This window comes from Eretmochelys imbricata, chromosome 3 (genome assembly GCF_965152235.1).
Source record: "Eretmochelys imbricata isolate rEreImb1 chromosome 3, rEreImb1.hap1, whole genome shotgun sequence".
NCBI lineage: Eukaryota > Metazoa > Chordata > Testudines > Cheloniidae > Eretmochelys > Eretmochelys imbricata.
Genome location: NC_135574.1, coordinates 60,082,595 through 60,097,953, shown reverse-complemented (window position 1 = coordinate 60,097,953; position 15,359 = coordinate 60,082,595). Strand labels below are relative to the sequence as shown.

Sequence of the window (15,359 nt, the reverse complement as noted above, 5' to 3'; positions counted from 1 at the left end):
TAACAATTTGTAATATAATAGATAAACAATGTGCAAACATACGAAGAAGTTTATGATAAGCACATGTCACTCATTAGAAAACACCTTGGCAATTCACTTGTAAACCCAAATTTGCTACGCAACATGTGATTTATCCAAGCTGTTTCTGAAGCACATCTCTCTGTGGTACCTGAATTGATCATCCCTAACTTTTAAGGAACACTTTTCAAATCATGCTTCTCCACTTATGTGTTTTCAATCTTCTTAAAAATAAAGTGATTATTAAAAAAGTTCTTTGGTTAACAAGGGCTCAAACTGTGCAGATCCAGAGTAACTCCAGATGTTAGGAATCTGTCTAATATGCCCTATGGGAAATCAATAGGCTCATCGCTGAGTGGGAGGCTGAAATGGTCAAGAAAGAAAAGTAGGTTTTAACCTACTATTATTTATTTTATATTACAGACTTAAGAACTATGTAGAGATATAGACACTAAATATGAGATTAAATTCTAGATAGTTTTACAAGCCAGCACTTTCAGCAGCAAAAGTAACCTATGAGAATTTCTGTTCACAGTTGATAGCTATGGATCATTGTTTACCTTTTCCAAGCTGTTTCCATGGAAACAAACTGCACTGGGAATTAATTTTTTCTTTTTTTAAAAAGACCTTGTTACGTAACAGTAAGAATTCTCAAAATAAACTGTCCCCACACATTCATCCTTTTGTAGTCATGAACTTAAATGCATACATTCTGAATGTTAACAGTAGTTATGCCAAGCTTCCAGATCTACTCCCAGAAATGAACCACTACAGCTTCTGACCAGACTGCAGCATTCTACACCCTGACTTTGCTCAGCAGCTGACATACAACATTTCCTAGCTCCTCAGGGTGAGAATAAGGGAGACAATTAGGACAGATGGTTCATATCCATCTTGCTAACCCTACCCCCAAAACACTGCAACATTAAGTGGTGTCACTGCCTGATTGCTCACCTCCTTGCCCTGAGATACTGATGGAGGAGACTGGCTGATGCAGGGGTGGGATCTGCTGCAAGACTAAGTTTAAACAGCTTCCACTGCTACTTGCTGGTACTACTCTGTGTTGCTTGCATGCTCCAGCATGTACCAATAGCCCTTGGGCTAGTGGAAGAGGTTCTCAGAAATAAGTATAGGTTTATACTTATGGGGGAGAGTTGGCTGGTAGCATACCAGACTAAACTCATAACTTTAAGAACTAAAAACTGAACAGAAAAAAATTAAAAAAATAACTTTAAATCTGATAAGCTATCAGCAGTTCTTTGTAAACCCACCACCAACAGGATTTGAGGTAGCCGAAAGGGAGAGATGTACCTTCTTTTAAAAATGGGATTTCAGTGCTTTTTAGGCAGATGCATAAAGGCAAACAACTCTCAAATACCTAACTACTTTTAATGATTCTACGTCTGCCTGGCTTGGTATACAACTCCAATTGTGAAGACCTGTGCTTGCAATTTCATAAAGGAAATACTTATTTTCTCTGATCAGATCTTTTCTGCCATGAAAATAGAAATCTTCTGACAAGCTAATTCTCAGCTACTGGTTTCCAGTCTCCATTTCCACATTATACTGAACAAGGAAAGGGTTTAAAATATTGACTTGTTCAAAAACCAAAATAGATGCTTCCTGTTGCCACAAATTTTCAGTTTTTATGGAAATGGGACTGGAAAGGGGACTGTTAGTCACCAGTTGAGAGGAAACACTAAAAATCCATTTCACTGCTCAGTAGGCAAACAGAAACTGCACTTACCACAATACAAACAATAATGATGATAAAGCACTAGGCTGAAAACCAGCCTGTGACCTTGGTCTGAGGGAAAAAGCATTTAAAATTTATTTTAGAACAAATTTTTAATAACTGTTTTATTTATTTTATTTTTACTGAATATGCATACTTCCGTGGTAGTTGAAGGCAATTCTTGCATAATCATAGAAACAAAGGACAGGAAGGGACCTTGAGAGGTCATCAACTCCAGCCACCTGTTCTGGAGTAGAACTGAGTACAGCTAGACCACCCCCCTGACATGTGTTTGTCCAACCTGTTATTAAAAACCTTTCATGAGGAGGATCCCACAACCTCCCGCGGTAGCCTATTCCAGAGCTTAACTACCTTTATGGTTAGAAAGCTTTTTCTAACATATAACCTAAATCTCCCTTGCTGTAGATTAAGCATGACTACTTGTCCTACCTCCTAGACATGGAGAACAATTGATCACCATCCTTTTTATAAACAGCCCTTCATATATTTGAATTTAAGATCCAAGAGCCCAAGTCCTTTTCAGTAGCACTACCACCTAGCCAGTCATTCCCCGTTTTGTAGTTGTGCACATGGTTTTTCCATACTAAATGAAGTACTTTATATTTCATCTTGATTTCAGACCAATTCTCCAATTTGTCAAGATCGTTTTGAATTCTAATCCTGTCCTCCAAGCTGCTTGCAACATTGCAGCTTGGTGTCAACCACAAATTTTAAGCATGTTCTTCATGCCATTATCCAAATCATTAATGAAAATATTGAATAATACCCGACCCAAGACCGACCCCCCGCAGGATTCCACCAAATAGGACCTCTCAGTCCAACAGTGAATCATTGAGAACTACTCTTTGAGTACAGTCTTCCAACCAGTTGTGCACCCACCTAGTAACAATTTAACTAGACTACATTTCCCTAGTTTGCTTATCAGAATGTCATTTGTTCCCCTTTTTAAAGATACTATGTCTACCCTTCTCCAGTACTCTGGGACCTCACTTATCTTCCATGAGTTCTCCAAGGTAATTGCTAACAGTTCTGAGAATGCTTTAGCTAGTTCCTTAAACACCTTAGATCTGCTGACTTGAATACATCTAACTTGCCTAAATATTCTTTTAACCTCTCTATTTTGGCTTACTTGCCTTCTCCCTTGTGATTAATATTGTGTTGAATAGGTCACCATTAACCTTTTTAGTGAAGACTGGAGCAAAATAGGCACTGAACACCTCAGCCTTCTTGATGTCATCAGTCATTAGCTCTTCTTCCCCTGTAAGTAGACAACCTACGTGTTCCTTGATCTTTCCCTTGCTCTTAATGAATTTAAAGAACCTCTTCTTATTGCCTTTTATGTCCCTTGCTACGTGCCTTAGTCTTTCTGATTTTGTCCCTATAGGTTTTTACTATTCCTTTGTACGCATCCATCACAATTTGTCCATGTTTCCACATTTTGTAGGATTCCTTTTTGATTTTCAGGTCATTAAAACGCTCCTGATGGAGCCAAATTGACATCTTACTATTCCTCCTATCTTTCCTTTGCATTGGAATAGACTACAATTTTGTCTTAAATATTGTTTCCTTGATAAACTGCCAACTCTCCTAAACAATTTTTCCCCTTAGATTTTCTTCCCATGGGAACTTACCTACCAGAACTCTCAGTTTGTTCAAGTCTGCTTTTTTTCTCTTTCTTTTTTTAATTCCATTGTTCTTATTCTGTTCTCATTCCTTTCTTTCCTTAGAATCATGAAATAAAAAGGTTACTCACCCTGTGCAGCAACTGTGGTTCTTTGAGAAGTATGTCCCTATAGGTGCCCAGCTTCAGTTTTAAATGCACCTCACACACCTTTAATCAGAGATTTTTGTTAGCAGTTTCTGTTCAGCCCACACATACGCCAAGACTATATGGAGCCCCACAAAGGAAACTCTTGACACAGAGGTAAAGTAGGGCAGGGGACACATCTTGAAGAACCTCAATTACTGCACAGGGTGAGTAACCTTTTCTTCCTCCAGTAGTCTCTATTGGTGCTCCACTTCATGTGACTCTAGAACAGTAACCTCACAGTGAGCAAGGAGCTTCAGAATCGGGTCCAGAACTGAAGACAGAACTGCATTGCCAACTGCTGCATCAGATCTAAAAGCATGGACCAAAGAAACAGTGCTTGGAGAAGGTATATAAAAAACAAACAAACAAAACCAGCAAATGATTAAGATAAAACTCGGATGACACATTAGGTAGGAATTTAGGAGTGTGGACATAAGGACCAGTGAGCTTACCTTCAGTACCTGGAAAGATAATGGAGTAAATAATTAATCAATCAATTTGCAAACACCTGGAAGATAATAAGGTGATGAGTAACAGTCAGCACGGATTTGTCAAGAACAAATCATGTCAAACCAACCTAATAGCTTTTTTTGATAGGGTAACAAGCCTTGGGGATAGGGGGAAAGCGGTAGATGTGATATCATGGCTTTAGTAAGGCTTTTGATGTTGTCTCGCATGATCTTCTCATAAACAAACTAGGGAAATCCATCTAGGTTGCAGCTACTATAAGGTGGGTGCATAACTGGTTGGAAAACTGTTCCCAGAGAGCAATTATCAGCGGTTCACAGTCAATCAATCTGGAAAAACATTGAGTGGAGTCCCACAGGGACCAGTTCTGTTCAATATCTTCATCAATGATTTAGATAATGACAGAGAGAGTACAGTTATAAAGTTTGCAGATGATACCAAGCTGGGAGAGGTCGCAAGTGCTTTGGAGGATAGGATTAAAATTCAAAATGATTTAGACAAACTGGAGAAATGGTACGAACTAAATAGGATGAAATTAAATAAGAAAAAATGCAAAGTATTCCATTTAGGAAGGAACAATCAGCTGCACACATACAAAATGGGAAATGATTGCCTAGGAAGGGAGTACTGCGGAAAGGGATCTGGCAGGTCATAGTGGATCACAAGCTAAATATGAGTCAACAGTGTAACACTGTGGTAAAAAAAGAAAACATCACTCTGGGATGCATTAGCAGAAGTACTGTAAGCAAGCTCTACTACAAGCTGATAAGGCCTCAACTGGAGTATTGTGTCCAGTTCTGGGTGCCACATTTCAAGGAAGATGTAGACAAATTGGAGAAGGTCCAGAGAAATGCAACAGAAGTGATTAAAGGTCTAGAAAACATGACGTGTGAGGGATGATTGAAAAAACTGGGTTTGTTTAGTCTGGAGAAGAGAAGACAGAGGGGCATGATAACCGTTTTCAAGTACAGAAAAGGTTGTTACAAGGAGGAGGCTTAAATTGCAGCAATGGCAGTTTAGGTTGGACATTAGGAAAAGCTTCCTAACTGTCAGAGTGATTAAGCACTAGAATAAATTGCCTAGGAAGGCTGTGGAATCTCCATCACTGGATATTTTTAAGAGCAGGTTAGAGACACACTTGTCAGGGATGGTCCAGATAATACTTAGTCCTGCCATGAGTGCAGGGGACTGAAGTTGACCTCTCGAGGTTCCTTCCGATCCGACAATTCTATGAAATCTTGTCCTTGAATACTGTGAAAGGACTGTCTACCATTAAAGCCGAACCTTCTCCAACTCTTTGGGCTGATGTGATGGCTACCAAGAAGGTGGTTTTCACTAACGGGTTAGGTAAGGAGAAGGTCACCAGAGGGAGGTGGTGTGAGGTGTGTAAGAACTAGATTGAGATCCCAAGCCGGAGTGGGGTCTTTCACTTGAAGGAAAAGGTTCCCCACACCTTGACAAACCTTAAGGTTGTTGGGTGAGCAAACACTGAACCCTTCCACTGGGAAACAAAAGGCTGTTAAGGTGGCCAAATGAACCTTGACCGAGCTGGCTGGTAATCCTATTTTCTTCAGTTTCAACAGGTACCAAGATAACCAAGAGTGCAGCAGATTCGGTTGCAAGTCAGAGTTTACACAATGGGCTAAATCTTTTCTGCTTTTGCAAGTATGTGTTTCAGATATATTCCTTCCTACTGTTTAACACCATCTGTTGTACTTGGTAGAACAGGTAGCCTCTGGCCCCACACACCATCAAGTAATCATGCACTGAGGTGGAGAATTGCTCGGAATTCTGGTGGGGACGTGGGCGAGAGGGGGTTCAATCAGTATCTGGAACTCAAATAATTGGATAGGATGGGATCTCTGGGCAGTCTGTGACCCACTAAATTTTCTTTTGTTTGTAGGGGGTGTAAATTCCGAGAGATTGCTAAATGGTCCTGGAGTCTTTCAAACTGTGCAGGGACTCATCTGTAACCTCTGAAAACAACTTCAGACCATCAAAGGGAGGTCCTCTGCAGTGCTTTGGACCTCTCTGGGAAAGCTGAACAGTTGAAGCCAGGATACACGACAACTACCACCAAAGAGGGAACAGGCCACTGTGTCTGCCACATCTAGCAAGGCTTGAAGGGATATCCTGGCCAGTGATTGTGTCTCTGCAATGATGGTCTGATGTTGCTCTTTGCTCAGATAGAAGGTGCTCGATAAAAGCAGTAAATTTCATGTAGTTTGTGTAATTATATTTTGCCATGAACACCTGAAAATTTCAATTCGAAATTGCAGGATTGCAGATGTGAGGGCTTCCATCAAAAAAAAAGGGCTTGACTTATTGTAGTGGTGTTTCCCCTATTCATTCACATCATCCACCACTGGAGAGTTTGGAGTGGGGAAGGGTAAGAATAAAAATTTGGAGTCATTGGTGGGGAAATATTTGTTATCTGTCTGTTTGCATGTTGATAGTACTGTAGCTGGGGTCTGCCAAACAGTCTTCACCAGATCAAAAAGTGCTTCACTGACAGGTAATGCAATTCTGGTCAGTGGTCAATTCTGCAGAATGTCCAGCAACTTACATTGTGATTCCTTGACCTCTTCCAGTGATTTTCTTGACTTCTTCTGCAGTGATTTCTGTCACCCCTTTTATGATGTCCTGAAATCGCTGGACATCATCAGCCATTGACAGTGGTAAAGGCATAACTGCCTAATCTGGAGACAAAGTGGATATGGTAGTTTGAGGGATAGCCTCCTTATTTACCATGGCTTCCTGCTTCTCAAATGTCTCCTCCTGACGAATGAGCTGGGGTGGAAGTGAATGTATCCCTCTCTCATCTCAGTGGAAGATACTCAGGGCCTTGGAAAATTGTTGGTATTCCTCATAGGGCTCCCAGTATGGCCACTGCGTTTGTGTGTTGGTGGGGGGGCATACAGGAGAAATGGCATCCAAGGCTGTTCTCACCATCTGTGATGTCTTCCTTGAAATTCCTCATTCCCTCCAAGAGTGGGTTTCTGTATGGACATTTAGGAGAGCCCTGCACCGAGATGAAAGAGACTGAAGGGATATCTCCATCATCATCCTCAACACTGTCCACTGGAGGAGCCCCTACCAAACAGGGTGGTGAATAGGGCGGTAGCACAGGTAGATGGAGCGGGTCTCAGGCAGTGTTCCCTCTAATTTTTTATGTCTATGTATGGAATGAATTTTGTTATGTGCACCAATATGGAGGTGATATGAGATATCACCTTCATATTGGTGCATATAAAATTCATGTGGTGGGGGAGGGGCCGAGGGGTTCGGAGCGTGGGAGGGGGCTCAGGCTGGGGCAGAGGGTTGGGGTGTGGGGATGCGGGAAGAGGGCTCTGGGGTGGGGCTGGGGCTCAGGGCTGGGACAGAGGGTTGGGTGTGTGGGCTGTGGTATGAGGCTGAGGACGAGGGGTTTGGGGTGCAGGCTGCCCCAGGACTGTGACGGGGGGGAGAGAGGCCCCCCCCCGCCCCTCTCTTCGGCTGCTCCGGCAGGCATGGGCCAGGGGAGGGGCTCCTCTCCCTGGCAGCTCCAGTAGGCCTGGGCCGGGCCAAGGGAGGGGCTCCTCTCCCCTGGCAAGTCCGGGGCAGGTCTGCACTGGGACCAGCGGGGAGCGGCACCTCTTCCCACCGCAGCCCTAAGCCCCTGCGTGGAGCTTAATAGGCGGCTGCGCAGCCACGCAGTTTAGGGGAAACTTAGGTCTCAGCACCAAGAAGCACTTGATACCCATAAACAGTGGCTCTGAAGCAGGGTGGCTCTGAAGAAAGGAACTTTCCATCATTAGCATCCTTGATTTAATCTCCCAGTTCTTCCTTGCCCTGGATTTAAGCACCAGACGAAAGTTACATTTGAGAGATGTCCGACTTTCCACAGCAGCAAATGTACTTGGAGTGGCTAACTGGAACGGCCACTTCCCGGTTGTCAGTGTTTGAACCGTGGTAAGCTGGGCAAGCCTCCCCAGAGGGAAGGGAGAGGAACAAAACTCTTTCACCTACTAAACTAAGATAATCTAACTAGCAAACTAACTAGGCACTGGGGAGGGCAGGGAGAAGAGAGAGAGGGAGGTGGAGAACACCCTTTTAGCAGAGATATGCTCAAGGCAGACACTAAATGCTCTGCCTCAGGCCAAGGCTGGTGTGAAGGAACAGAGGGAGGTCCACTTTTGCAGCCCTAAATAGCCTCAGTTCGAGGCATGAAGCATGCACAGGCCGAACAGATGATGCTAACAAAAACCCCCAATCGACAGTGTGTAGGGCACATGTACACCTGAAGTGGAACACTCATAGGACACCACTTGAAGAGCTGTCATTTCATGATGACTTTCATCAAAATTACCTTCCATCTTCAGATTTGCTATCAATTCCTCCCTGATGGTCAGAATCAAGTCTAAAATGGCTGTCCTCCTGGTTGCTATGTCCACTTTCTGAAACAAAAAATCGCCCGCAATACATTCCAAGAACTTATTGGAAATTTTGTGTTTTGCACAATTACTTTTCCAACAGATGTCTGAGTAGTTAAAGTCCCCCCTCACTACTAGATTCTGTGTTTTGGATATTTCTGTTATGTGGCTGAAGGCAATCTTCCTTCAGTCTAACAGCATAAGTAAAGCATAACTTGTGTTTTGCTTAAATTCAGTACAGACATACACACACACACATAAAATCTTAAAACACATCTATGTAAGAGTGATGGACTGCATACTAGATAGAAAAGTACAGTAGATTAATATGCTATGCTTTAAAGTCAGGAACTCTAAAATGAAATTCAGCTTAAATCTAATATAAAATAAAATAGCTCTTGACTTGCCAGTAAATATTTGATCACATCACAAGATTACCATAAGAACGTGGTATAATTTGTTCTGTTTCTATTCAAGCAGAGGTCCGGCTGTAGAAAGGGGGGGTAACAGTGAAATTACAAGATGATCTTGTCATGACAATTTAACACCCCAGATAAAAAAAATTTACTCACCTGTGTTTCATCCGGATTACTGATAAAGAACTAATTTTACTAACCTGACAACATATTAACAATAATATGTACGTGGGGTGAGTGGGAGAACAGAATGTTGCTGGGCTGTTTTAAGTTGTCCAGTCAGAGATGCACAGGAAGGCGACAGTGTCTGACTAAACCATATATCACTCTAGCCAGTGATATTAGTCTCACTTTTTTAAAGCACTTACAAGATGACCCAAATATTAAAAACACAATTTAAGTTACAGTAATAGACAAACTAGGTTTACTTACTCACTCCTTTACAGTCATACCAGACATTATCCTTCTCCCTACTCATCTTCAGTTGGGATCTCAGGCTAAGACAGGCAGCAGGTACTGTTTGCAGAAACACTACTGGTAACTTTCGGACACCACACCACTCACATTTGGTAAGTTCAGAAGTTTTTAAATTAATCTCTCGGGAATCACTTTCTGACTCTAGGGAAAAAAACAAAATTCCATTAAAGCCTATATGAATATGCCCTTTGCAACTTTTCATTTTAGTTTTAATGAGAATTTACAATTCGTTTGCTGCAGCCAAAGGAATTTTTAATAAGTTTCAGATTCAAAAACAACATAGGTGGTGATTTCCGTTTCAAAATTAAAAGTCTCTATTGTCACTAGGCAGGAAAGCCATTAAGCTTAATGCAAAGACACATATGAATTTATTCTAATCCATTCTTTATTCCATGGAAGAAAAGATTCCCAGGGTAATTACAGTTGTCTCTGCCTGCAGTATTGCAAATTTTAAAATGAACCTATGAAATGTGCTTAGCATAGACCTCTGAAATGTGCTCTGCTCATGTCCTCTAAGGCAGTGGTTCTCAACCGGGGGTCCGCAGCCCCCTGGGGGCAGTGAATAAGTTTCAGGGGGTCCACCAAGCAGAGATGGCATTAGACTTGCCAGAGCCTCCTTGCCACCTCTGCACAGGGGCTGGACCCCAGTGCTGCCCCATGAATGCTAGAGCTGAAGCATGAGCAACTGAGCATTGTGGGCACCCCACATTGTGTGGCTCTGGGCATCTGCCCTGCTTGCTACCTCCTAACACCGGCCCTGGATTTTATATACAGAAAACAATTGTTGCAGCTACCAGGTAATCACAGTTCATGTGTGTCTTTATTCCCTCCTTCATTTTAAAACTCCCCTTCCTTAGAGTAGGGGTTCTCAACCTTTTTCTTTCCGAAGTCCCCTGAACATACTATAAAAACTCCACTGCCCAAGTGGGCTGCATGTTTTTATAGTGTGTTCAGGGGACCTCGGAAAGGAAAAGGTTGAGAACCCCTACTCTAAGGAAGGGGAGTTTTAAAATGAAGGAGGGAATAAAGGTACACGTGAACTGTGATTACCTAGTAGCTCCTAGAAAAGGGTGTGAGACCACACCAAAATGGTACAGTTCTTTAAAGGAGTGAACTTGAGCTATATTACATAGCTTTCCATTTTATAGCTATATTTTATTGGCCGAGCAAAGTGAAGTCCTAGACATAAATAGCTGACATTTCTCCATTTGGATGTAACACAGTAACTATTGAACAACACAATTCCAAAATTTCAGAGAATGTTCCTGGCCTTAATGGACAGAATCCTATTGATTTTGGTGAAAATGCAAGCCATACAAAGCCCCCGGCATCTGGTTAACAGACCCAGAAGCTTCAACCAGGTCTAGAATTGTCTACATATCAAAGAATCTGTTGATGGCAACCATTACACCTTCCATCATAACAATACCCTACATTCTCCCTATCTCAGTTCTGTCCATCCTCTCAAAAGATTTTAATATGTTGACCCCTGAATGACAGGGGGGAAAAAAGATGGTGAGGGGGAGGGGACCCTGCTACAAAAGGAGAAAGCAGTACTAATTCTTTGTTTAGACTGACACTATGCAATAACCATTAACAAATATCTGATAATGGCTGGGGAGATGGTTCAGATTCCTATAATTGCTAACACGAAGCGATTTACTATACATATACCCTGCACAGAAAAGTAATTTACATTAGAACATTCTTCTCTCCCCTGCCTGTATGTTAGCGTCAACCAGATTTGACACCTTGTTCTTTAGACTGTAAGCTCTTTGCAATTGAGACTACAAATGTATAAATCAATCATAAATTGCCTACTATAATGGGACCCCGACCTGGTCTAGGTCACTAGGCACTACCACAATACACAATACTGAAGATTTCCTGGACAGATGTCAGGATTTGCTTCTACGGACAAAACATTCTGAAGATTCAGAGCAGGCTGCGCAGCGGGGACAGGACAGTGAAGAAATTTGGCAGCATGTGACCTCCAGAAGAAGAAAGGGGAGCGTCCATGTACCAGCAATGCCGATACAGGTAAGCAACTATTTTCATATTCTCGCCACAGGTACTAATGCGGAGAGTGGACTAGATGGTACATCTGAGGGAAGGGAAGAGAAGGAGACTGCTGACTGGAAGGCATGAGATGCACTGTCCTAGGGATGGGGGGTCCACGACCACCACTCCCAAGAGAAGGAGATGGGTGGTGGTGGTCGGGGAATCTCTCCTCAGGGGGATTGAGTCATCTATCTGCCACCCTGACCTGGAAAACTGAGAAGTCTGCTGCTTGCCAGGAGCTAGGATTCAGGATGTGACGGAGAGACTGCCGAGACTCATCAAGCCCTTGGATCGCTACCCCTTCCTGCTTCTCTACGTGGGCACCAATGATACTGCCAAGAATGACCTTGAGCGGATCACTGCAGACTACGTGGCTCTGGGAAGAAGGATAAAGGAGTTTGAGGTGCAAGTGGTATTCTCATCCATCCTCTCCGTGGAAGGAAAAGGCCTGGGTAGAGACTGTCCAATTGTGGAAGTCAACGAATGGCTACGCAGGAGGTGTCGGAGAGAAGGCTTTGGATTCTCTGACCATGGGATGGTGTTCCAAGAAAGATGAGTGCTGGGCAGAGACAGGCTCCACCTAACAAAGAGAGGGAAGAGCATCTTCGCAAGCAGGCTGGCTAACCTAGTGAGGAGGGCTTTAAACTAGGTTCACTGGGTGAAGGAGACCAAAGCCCTGAGGTAAGTGGGGATGTGCGATACCGGGAGGAAGCACCAGCAGGAGAGCACGAGAGGGGAGGGCTCCTGCCTCATACTGAGAAAGAGGGACTATAAGCGAGTTATCTCATGTGCCTATACACAAATGCAAGAAGCCTGGGAAACAAGCAGGGAGAACTGAAAGTCCTGGCACAGCCAAGGAATTATGATGTGATTGGAATAACAGACTTGGTGGGATAACTCACATGACTGGAGTACTGTCATGGATGGATATAAACTGTTCAGGAAGGACAGACAGGGCAGAAAAGGTGGGGGAGTTGCACTGTATGTAAGAGAGCAGTATGACTGCTCAGAACTCCGGTATGAAATTGCAGAAAAACCTGAGAGAGTCTCTGGATTAAATTTAGAAGAAGTGTGAGCAACAAGGGTAATGTCGGGGTGGGAGTCTACTATAGACCACCGGACCAGGGGGATGAGGTGGACGAGGCTTTCTTCTGGCAACTAACGGAAGTTACTAGATCGCAGGACCTGGTTCACATGGGAGACTTCAATCACCCTGATATCTGCTGGGAGAGCAATACAGCGGTGCACAGACAACACAGGAAGTTTTTGGAAAGTGTAGGGGACAATTTCCTGGTGCAACTGCTGGAGGAACCAACTAGGGGCAGAGCTCTTCTTGACCTGCTGCTCACAAACCGGGAAGAATTAGTAGGGGAAGCAAAAGTGGATGGGAACCTGGGAGGCAGTGACCATGAGATGGTCGAGTTCAGGATCCTGACACAGGGAAGAGAGGAGAGCAGCAGAAAACAGACCCTGGACTTCAGAAAAGCAGACTTTGACAACCTCAGGGAACTGATCGGCAGGATCCCCTGGGAGAACAACATGTGGGGGAAAGGAGTCCAGGAGAGCTGGCTGTATTTTAAAGGATCCTTATTGAGGTTACAGGGACAAACCATCTGATGTGTAGAAAGAATAGTAAATATGGCAGGCGACCAGCTTGGCTTAACAGTGAAATCCTTGCTGATCTTAAACACAAAAAAGCAGCTTACAAGAAGTGGAAGATTGGACAAATGACCAGGGAAGAGTATAAAAATATTGCTCAGGCATGCAGGAGTGAAATCAGGAAGGCCACATCACACTTGGGGTTGCAGCTAGCAAGAGATGTTGGGGTTGCAGCTAGCAAGAGATGTTAAGAGTAACAAGAAGGGTTTCTTCAGGTATGTTAGCAACAAGAAGTCAGTCAAGGAAAGTGTGGGCCCTTTACTGAATGAGGGAGGCAACCTAGTGACAGAGGATGTGGAAAAAGCTAAATTTACTCAATGCTTTTGTTGCCTCTGTCTTCACAAACAAGGTCAGCTCCCAGACTGCTGCACTGGGCAGCACAGCATGGGGAGGAGGTGACCAGCCCTCTGTGGAGAAAAAAGTGGTTCAGGACTATTTAGAAAAGCTGGATGAGCACAACGCAATGGGGCCGGATGCGCTGCATCCAAGAGTGTGAAAGGAGTTGGTGGATGTGATTGCAGGGCCAGTGGGCATTATCTTTGAAAACTCATGGCGATCGGGGGAGGTTCCGAACTACTGGAAAAAGGCTAATGTAGTACCCATCTTTAAAAAAGGGAAGGAGGAGGATCCTGGGATCTACAGGCCAGTCAGCCTCACCTCAGTCCCTGGAAAAATCATGGAGCAGGTCCTCAAGGAATCAATTCTGAAGCACTTAGAGGAGAGGAAAGTGATCAGGAACAGTCAACATGGATTCACCAAGGGCAAGTCATGCCTGACTAATCTAATTGCCTTCTATGATGAGGTAACTGGCTCTGTGGATGATGGGAAAGCAGTGGACGTGTTATTCCTTGACTTTAGCAAAGCTTTTGACACGGTCTCCCACAGTATTCTTGCCAGCAAGTTAAAGAATTATGGGCTGGATGAATGGACTATAAGGTGGATAGAAAGCTGGCTAGATTGTTGGGCTCAACGGGTAGTGATCAATGGCTCCATGTGTAGTTGGCAGCCGGTATCAAGTGGAGTGCTCCAAGGGTCGGTCCTCGGGTCGGTTTTGTTCAATATCGTCATTAATGATCTGGAGGATGGTGTGGATTGTACCCTCAGCAAGTTTGCAGATGATACTAAACTGGGAGGAGAGGTAGATATGCTGGAGAGTAGGGATAGGATACATAGGTACCTAGACAAATTAGAGGATTGGGCCAAAAGAGATCTGATGAGATTCAACAAGGACAAGTGCAGAGTCTTGCACTTAGGATGGAAGAATCCCATGCACTGCTGCAGACTAGGGACCGAATGGCTAGGCAGCAGTTCTGCAGAAAAGGACCTAGGGGTTACAGTGGACGAGAAGCTGGATATGAGTCAACAGTGGGCCCTTGTTGCCAAGAAGGCCAATGACATTTTGGGACGTATAAGTAGGGGCACTGCCAGCAGATCGAGGGAAGTGATCGTTCCCCTCTATTCGACATTGGTGAGGCCTCATCTGGAGTACTGTGTCCAGTTTTGGGCCCCACACTACAAGAAGGATGTGAAAAAATTGGGAAACGTCTAGCAGAGGGCAACAAAAATGATTAGGGGACTGGAACACATGACTTATGAGGAGAGGCTAAGGGAACTGGGGTTGTTTAGTCTGCGGAAGAGAAGAATGAGGGGGGATTTGATAGCTGCTTTTAACTACCTGAAAGGGGGTTCCAAAGAGGATGGATCTAGACTGTTCTCAGTGGTAGAAGATGACAGAACACGGAGTAATGGTCTCAAGTTGCAGTGGGGGAAGGTTTAGGTTGGATATTAGGAAAAACTTTTTCACTAGGAGGGTGGTGAAACACTGGAATGCGTTACCTAGGGAGGTGGTGGAATCTCCTTCCTTTGAAGTTAAGGTCAGACTTGACAAAGCCCTGGCTGGGATGATTTAGTTGGGGATTGGTCTTGCTTTGAGCAGGGGGTTGGACTAGATGACCTCTTGAGGTCCCTTCCAACCCTGATATTCTATGAAAAATAATGAAATTTCTTTAGTGACAATTTGGACCACATCAGTGACTACACACACACACACGTTCTCAGCAATAAAGTAGGAACTTAAATCTTACTTCGTGTTGGACGGATATATTTAAAGCAGATCATCATTTTAGCGTGAAAGCCATTTGACTACTGCCTGCAACACCACTCTGCAAAGACTACAAAAGCAAACTTATTCTATGACATTTGGCAAAGAGATAAGCTTGAAAATCTCTTTTTAGACACTTCCCCTTTTTCTACTCACAAAGATCCTCCTAAGCAAGTAGAGT

The 15,359-nt window shown here is 43.7% G+C and overlaps 1 protein-coding gene across 7 annotated transcripts in view; it reads right to left on the bottom strand.

The window, feature by feature from the left end:
* Positions 1-15,359, bottom strand: part of SENP6 (SUMO specific peptidase 6) — a 164,577-nt gene that overhangs the window by 38,163 nt on the left and 111,055 nt on the right. For all 7 annotated transcript variants that reach the window (XM_077812718.1, XM_077812712.1, XM_077812714.1 and 4 more), the window contains one exon: positions 9,313-9,498. In XM_077812718.1, the coding sequence (XP_077668844.1) occupies positions 9,313-9,498 (186 nt within the window). The remainder of the gene's footprint in view (positions 1-9,312; positions 9,499-15,359) is intronic.